The sequence below is a fragment of the Erythrolamprus reginae genome, chromosome Z (assembly GCF_031021105.1).
Source record: "Erythrolamprus reginae isolate rEryReg1 chromosome Z, rEryReg1.hap1, whole genome shotgun sequence".
NCBI classification, from domain to species: Eukaryota; Metazoa; Chordata; class Lepidosauria; order Squamata; family Dipsadidae; genus Erythrolamprus; species Erythrolamprus reginae.
The window spans coordinates 150,328,078-150,335,959 of record NC_091963.1 but is presented as its reverse complement, the minus strand read 5'-3'; the positions used below and the strand labels follow the sequence as shown (position 1 = coordinate 150,335,959).

At 46.7% G+C, this 7,882-nt stretch overlaps 1 protein-coding gene across 2 annotated transcripts; it reads right to left on the bottom strand.

Annotated features, from left to right (window-relative positions):
- Positions 1–295: 295 nt before the first annotated feature.
- On the bottom strand, positions 296–6,065 carry SAT2 (spermidine/spermine N1-acetyltransferase family member 2). 2 transcript variants are annotated; one of them, XM_070727021.1, is made up of 6 exons: positions 5,919–6,065; positions 4,040–4,091; positions 2,656–2,739; positions 1,998–2,099; positions 998–1,038; positions 296–836 (listed from the first exon to the last, which is right to left on the bottom strand). In XM_070727021.1, the coding sequence occupies exons 1-6, from the start codon at positions 6,048–6,050 to the stop codon at positions 633–635; spliced, it is 615 nt and encodes a 204-aa protein (XP_070583122.1). In that variant the 5' UTR covers positions 6,051–6,065; the 3' UTR covers positions 296–632. The 2 variants fall into 2 exon arrangements, with proteins under 2 accessions (XP_070583122.1, XP_070583124.1); XM_070727023.1 differs by lacking the exon at positions 1,998–2,099.
- Between the last annotated feature and the right edge of the window lie 1,817 nt (positions 6,066–7,882).

The window sequence follows — 7,882 nt, the reverse complement described above, 5'->3', positions numbered from 1 at the left end:
AGATATATACCCACTAAAACCCTCACTGTGTATTGGACAAAATAAATAAATAAAGATTTCGGAGGGCAAAACGGCCTTCCCAAAGGCCGAAAATTAGGGGTCTAGTGTGTGCTGGAGCTGATATAGGCCAACGCCTTTTGTGCCCTTTGATATAGCTTCAGGAAAGGAACCGGGGGAGGGAAATAATACCCCCCCCCCACCGGGTAGGGAAGTGGTATGGGTCCCTGGATGAGCCCTTTGGAACGGCACTGGTGTCAGCATTCCAAATAACATAAATCAGAGTCCAAACCTTGGCCTTCTTCCAAATTCCAATTTATTAACAGAGCCATTGTTGCTTACGAAATGTAGCCAAACCGATACTAACTTTTCCTACGGCTCTCCATCCGGGTTAAGATTCACCCCTCGTCCCCACACCCACAAGTTCATCACCTGGACCATTCCGGGTCTCTTCAATGTCCACGGTCCTCCCCCGTACCTCCGGCTGGTGCTGAACAAAAGATGACCTTGAACCTTCTGCAATTCCCACAGGGCTACCCTACTTTTTTTGCAGGCCAAAGTCTCTGACTCAAAAACGCCGGCTTTCGGCCCGACAACGAGCTAATCTGGGTGGGGTTGGAAGTGGGGTGAGGTGTCTAAGGCTGCGAAGAAACGGGGTTTGGCTTGGCTGCCGCTTTCTCCACCAGCTTCGCGAGAGGATCCCTGTCGATCCGGAAGACGTGCCAGTGGTCACAGACGGTGACGTCGACGGCTCCTTTCTTGCGGTAGAAGTCGCTGGTGGACTGATGCTTCTCGGTCGAGATGAAACGGAATTGGGAGCATCCTTTTTCCAAGGCGATCTGGGGGGATGAGAGGTTTAAAAGTCCTCGGAGAGGGGCGGCATATAAATCGAATTAATAAATAATAAATTAATTAATTAAAAAAACCAGGTTTTGTGTGATTCGGGAGGGATTGGATCAGGGGAAGGCTCTCTGGCTAGACTGCTCCCCGTGGGCCTTACCTTGGCTGCTCGGTTCAGCAAGGCAGTGCCAACTCCTCTTCCTAGTGAAGAAGATGAGAAAGAGGCAAGAACGGCAGGAATAAACAAATATTGTATAATATTTATATAACTTTAATACTGTATAACTTCAAAATTTTGAAATATATATACAAATAATGGGTGTCATAATTAAGTTTCCAATTGATGCAAGATGTATAACAATAAATGGAAAATTTAAAAAGCATAAAAGTCGATACCGTAATATGATTAATGGATGTTAATGTATATATGTTTTGTAGACGATCTTGTTATGTTTTTCATAATGGTGGGGTTTTTTGGTACGTTTTTGTTTTCTTTTTATCTTTGTGGTTTTTTAAAAAAATGTTTTTTTGTTTGTATACCAATAAAAATTAAAGTTCATATACCAATAAAAATTAAAGTTCATATACCAATAAAAATTAAAGTTTATATACCAATAAAATTATTTTTTGAAAGAGAGAAGAGAGTAGAGATGGGAGAGAGGAGAAGGGAAGAGGAGAGGAGAAGAGAAGAAAAACAGGCGAGAGAGAGAGAAAGAGAAAGAAAGAGAGGAGAGAGGGGAAGAGAAGAAAAACAGGAGAGAGAAAGAGAAAGAAATAGAGGAGAGGGGAAGGGAAGGGAAGAGAATAACAGGAGAGAGAAAGAGAAAGAGAGGAGAGGAGAGAGGGGAAGGGAAGAGGAGAGAAGTAGAGAAGAAAAGCAGAAGAGAGAGAGAAAGAGAGGAGAGGAGAAGAGGAGAAGAGAAGAAGAGAAGAAAAACGGAGGGCGAGAGAGAGAAAGAGAAAGAAGAGGAGTGGTGAAGAGGAGAAGAAAAGAAGGAGAAAGAGAGAAAAGAAAGAGAGGAGAGAGGGGAGGGGAAGAGGAGAAGAAAAGACAGGCAGGGAGGGGTGTGGGAGGAGAGAGAGAGAGAGAGAGAGAAGGAATTTCCGTAGAGAGAGCCCACTTTATTAGCGTGAGGGTTAGACCCGAATTTCTCCGCTACCTCTGAATTCCGGCATCACGTAGAGATCTTCGCCAAAGAGAATTGGACCATCCCAGGTGCAGTAGGTCAGGTAGTGGAACTGATAGCCAACGATGGTGTGTCCTGCCGCGGGGAAAATGGGGCAGCAAAGCAGAATCAACAATAACAACAACGAGGGGATGGAAAGAAAGGATGAGCCAGAATTGCACAGATGGGGTTGAAGAATGGAATAGAGTAGAAAGGAAGAGACAAAAGAAGAAAGGAGGGGAGGGGAGGAGAAGAGAATAAATGAATAGAATAGAATAGAATAGGGAATAGACTTGAGAAGAGGAGAGAGGAGAGAAGAGAAAATAGATTCCAGAGGGCCGGGGCCACCACAGAGAAGACTCTTCCCCTGGGTCCCACCAGACGACATTGTTTAGTCGACGGGACCCGGAGAAGGCCGACTCTGTGGGACCTGACTGGTCGCTGGGATTCGTACGGTAGCAGGCAGTCCTTCATAATAACTCAAGTGTTCTGCACACTCCTTAACCAATAAGATATTGCATTTTTTGGGGAGCATTGCCTTCACCTTAACCCCCCAATTCCCACGGTCCATCTCCGGCCCCGCAGCCCCCTTTCCCACCTTCGCAAAGGCTATGCTTCCCCTCCCCGCTCTTCCCTCCTCCCCAAGCCGTACCGTCTCTGCTTTTTCGTGTGGAGGGCACCTCGGCCAGCAGGTATCCGAAGATGGCGTCATTTTCGAACCCATCTTTCTGCAGAGCTGGGAAAAGGTTCAGAAAAATTCCTCAAAGTTTAAAACACGGTTAAAGTTTAAAAGAACTGTTTGTTTGGCGATTCGACCCAAAGGGATTATCTCCCGAGGGTGGATTGCGGAAAGTGAGAAAATAAAATTTGCAGCGCCGATACACAAAACACACATATACACACATTCCCCATTTTTTTTTTTAAAGTCCAATTGTGGGTCTCGTTTAACAAATTAAGAGAGACAGTCTTTCCATTTTATACTTGGATAAACAAATTTTTAAAATGTTTGAACTGAAAGAGAGAGAAAATCCAGGGATCGCCGGGACCTGTTCTGGAGATTACAGTTTAACAGTTTAAACAGATTGTGTAACAGATTAACAGAGTTGCAGGTCATCTAGTCCAACCCCCGCCCAAGCAGGAGACCCTGCACCCATGATGGCGAACCTGTGGCACGTATGCCACAGGTGGCACATGGAACAATACTGGAAGGCAGGTGAGGCATTATCCTATGTCAGCTCCATCATGCATGCATAGAAACATAGAAACATAGAAACATAGAAGACTGACGGCAGAAAAAGACCTCCTGGTCCATCTAGTCTGCCCTTATACTATTTCCTGTATTTTATCTTAGGATGGATCTATGTTTATCCCAGGCATGTTTAAATTCAGTGGCTGTGGATTTATCTACCACGTCTGCTGGAAGTTTGTTCCAAGGATCTACTACTCTTTCAGTGAAATAATATTTTCTCACGTTGCTTTTGATCTTTCCCCCAATTAACTTCAGATTGTGTCCCCTTGTTCTTGTGCCCTAACCATCTGATGTTTGGCCTTGGGGAAGGCCATTTCGCCCTCTGGAGGCTTCAAGGAAGCTTCCTTGAAGCCTCAGAGTGCAAAAAAAAAGGCTCAATGGGCAAACCGGAAGTTCCGAAAATGGACTTCCGGTTTGCCCGTTGTGCTATTTTTTTTGTACTCTGGAGGTTTTCCTGAAGGCTCAAAGAAAAAAATTATTTAGATACATCGTCTTGCCACCACTGGTGAAAAGCCAGTACTGAAAGTTTCCGCACTTTCCACAACAAGTAAATAGTTTTTCGATTTCCCAAAACAAAATGTCACACTGCCCAATAAAGATGAAAGCTGGTTGTCCCTTAACAATGGGGGCAAGAACGATGGTTAAAAAGGGGCAAAACTCACTTCATTTTCTCGCTTAACAATGCATATTACGGTTGTAAGAAGAGGTCCTCGGTTCTGTTAAAACACTTTTTTAAAAAAAAAAAAGTTTTGGTTGCATCACAAAGATGGCGGCATGTGTTTCTTACCTTCGGGAGAGGTTCTCACCTGGTGGAGGGCGTTGTGAGATTTCGCCAGTTCCTGGAAGAAAGATGGAAACACCTGTGAGCAGACCAGAACATTCTGGAATCTTCTCTGGGGTCTCTTTCCAATGGGGAGAGTCTATTTCTCAGTCCTCGAGTTTGGACAACCCCTTTCTCTGCATAAGGAAAGTCTTCTCCAACAATCGTGAAAGACCAAGATGGGTTCCTCTCTCTCTCTCTCTCTCTCTCTCTCTCCATATTCCACCTACCCAACAATCCACACTCAAGGTCAAGGCTTTCCTTAGTGGGAACAGTAGAAGGAAAGAGAAGAATGGGATGGATGACCAGGAAAGTGGAGGAACTGAAGTTGATATTGACATCGCAAAAACACGGAAGTCCGGAGGTGGTGTTTCCCATGGAGGGGAGCCTCAGGGGAATCCCAGCAGCGCAAAAACGGGCGCTTTGCTAGCAACGGAAGTCCAGAGACGGGGCATCCCAGTGGTGGCGGTGTGGGTTTGTAAGGTGAAAATAGTTTGGAAGAAGAGGCAAAAAAATATTAAACCCTGGGTTTGTATCTCGAAAAGTTTGCATGACGAGGGGTTTGTAAGACGAGGTATCACTGTATTACTAGTATTGTATGATAGTTTATTTAGAGAAGCAGTTTGATAAAAGAGAAGTAAAATATATTTTTACAAGAAAACCTGCTGCTGTGCTTCATTGTAGACCTCTATTAGGTATAGTGGTTAACTGTGGCTACTTGTTGGGTTAACTTCTGTGTGTGCAAAACTCTCTCTGCCCAACAGTTTATGGGTCAAGTAGCTCTGCACAACAAGTGACCCTTGAGTTACCCAAGATGTAGAGAAGGAACAGTTAGGTCCCACAGAGTGGGCCTTCTCCGGGTCCCATCAACTAAACAATGTCGCTTGGCGGGACCCAGGGGAAGAGCCTTCTCTGTGGCGGCCCCGGCCCTTTGGAACCAACTCCCCCCAGAGATTAGAATTGCCCCCCACCCTCCTCGCCTTTTGTAAGCTTCTTAAAACCCACCTCTGCCGCCAGGCATGGGGGAACTGAGATATTCTTTCCCCTAGGCTTTTACAATTTTATGCATGGTATGTTTGTATGTATGTTTCGTTTTATAATAAGGGTTTTTTAACTGTTTTAATATTGGATTGTTATATGCTTTTTTTATTGCTGGTGTTAGCCGCCCCGAGTCTTTGGAGAGGGGCAGCATACAAATCAAATCAAATCAAATCAACAAAATAAAATAAAATAAAATAAAATAAATAAATGGACATGGCAGATATTCGGCAGATAGCCCAAAGATATGAGTAATAATTCCAGATAACCAACCAGATACATTAAGTGTATAAATATTATTTAGTTTGGCAAATAGCTTAGTCAAGAACAATCCTAATCAAGCGCCATTACACCAGCCAATATTTTCAATACATAAACAATATTATAATCCTCTCTCAATACACTTACAGTACTATATAAACCTTACTTACAAAATACATTAAACCATCATTTGAATTACCTATTTCTACAGTATAGTCACACAGATAAACTAGCAGAACATAATCATAGAGAGAGGCAGACAAACAGACAGACAGACAGACGGAATAATTAGTGATTTGAAATGTGATTTAGGATATTTTATTAGGATTATTTTATAAGGGGCGTTATAAACATACTGTTATTCGTTGAAGATATATGTGTTGTTATTTATCTAGAATTTTTTAAGATGGAGAAAAATTTTAAAAATTATATCCCTCTCCTCCCCAAAATAAGTTACGGTCAACCTCTAGCCCACCACCTTTCTCCGGACCCCTTGACACCCTGTCTTCTGCCCTTCCCATCTACCACCCCACCGTCCATTTCTCACCCTGACCAGTCGCATTACATCCTGGACGTCCCTTTTGGCCCAAGGACGGATCAGGAAGCTCATGGTGGTCAAGAGACGTCTTGGAGAACCTGCTGTCGTTCCTCCGCTGGACACCGGTCCTTTAAAGCCCATGCTTGACCCTTGGCCCCAATTGCCGGGCGGCCTTCTCCGCTTGGTTGCTTGCCCTCGCTGACCACAAATGATGGGCAGGCCCTCCGAGGTTGAGAAGCAACATCTTGATCTTTAACACAGTCCTTCACGCCATCTGATGGCTCTCGAGATTTTTTTTTTTTGTCCCTGCTTTTGCCGTTGTTGTAAATTAACATTCTTGGGCAGTGACCTCTTTCGCACCCGGCTCTGTTTTCGGCCTCTGACATTGCTTGGATGAGTGCCAATAATCCCTCGTGGGCACTGGAGCCAAAAGGCCACCGCCTTTCTAGGCTACGGTGTCATCCTTCCCACGTGAAGCGGTTACGTGGCTTCGAGCGGTCAGTCTAAGGCAGAGGTCCCCAACCGCCGGTCCGCGGACCAGGACCGGGCCGTTGGGGGTTTTCAGCCGGTCCGCGGCGCCGCTGCCCTCCCAGTAGAGAACATTATGCAGGACGGGGTGGGGCGTCGGGCGGTGACGCAGCCCTCCACACTTCTCCACAGGGCGGGGGAGAATCAGGAGGCTCCTTTGGCGGCTGGGGGCTGCCTGGCTTTGTGATTTTGGCTGGGGGGGGGGAGTTAGGAAGGTCCTACTTCTCCCCCCCCCAGCCAAAAATTTAAAGCCTATCTGCTGGATATGGGCGATGAGTGGGACAGAGCGGCGCGGAAGCCTCTTGCAGCAGCTGCCACAGCCACTGGCTTCGGCGCCGCTCGTCCCGCCCATCGCCCGTATCCAGCAGAAGCTGCTGCCCGAGTGCTCTTGGCCGGCGGGATTCAAAGTGCTGGGGTGGGGGGTGTCCTGACAGCCCCCCCACCCCAGTGCTTCGCCTCCCGCTGGGGACACCCCCCACCCCAGCACTTTAAATCCCGCCGGCCAAGAGCACTCGGGCAGCAGCTTCTGCCAGACACGGGCAATGAGTGGGACGAGCGGCGCCGAAGCCGGTGGCTGTGGCAGCTGCTGCAAGAGGCTTCCGCGCCGCTCTGTCCCACTCATCGCCCGTATCCAGCAGATAGGCTTTGAATTTTTGGCTGGGGGGGGGAGAAGTAGGACCTTCCTAACTCCCCCCCCCCAGCCAAAATCACAAAGCCAGGCAGCCCCCAGTCGCCAAAGGAGCCTCCTGATTCTCCCCGCCCTGTGGAGAAGTGTGGAGGGCTGTGTCACTAAGCTCCACCCCTCCATAACCCCACCCCCATATGACCAAAGCCCCCCCCACCGGGCCGTGGAAAACTGGTCTAACTTAAAGCCGGTCCCTGGTGCAAAAAAGGTTGGGGACCTCTGGTCTAAGGCACAAACACCCTTGAAAACGTCCAAAGATATTTCACCAGAAGAGCCCTTCACTCCTCCACTCGAAACAGAATATCCTACGAAAACAGACTAACAATCCTGGGTCTTGAAAGCTTAGAACTACGGCGCCTAAAACACGATTTGAGTATTGCCCACAAGATCATATGCTGCAACGTCCTACCGGTCAATGACTACCGGTACTTCAGCTTCAACCGCAACAACACAAGAGCACGCAACAGATTCAAACTTAATATTAACCGCTCCAAACTTGATTGTAAAAAATATGATTTCAACAATCGAGTTATCGAAGCTTGGAACTCATTACCGGACTCAATTGTGTCAACCCCTAACCCCCAACACTTCTCCCTTAGACTCTCCACGATTGACCTCTCCAGGTTCCTAAGAGGCCAGTAAGGGGCGTACATAAGTGCACCGGTGTGCCTTCCGTCCCCTGTCCCAATTGTCCTTCCTTTCTCTCACCTATCCTATATATTCTCTTCCTTTCATATATCCTCTCCTCTAAGTTCACTTT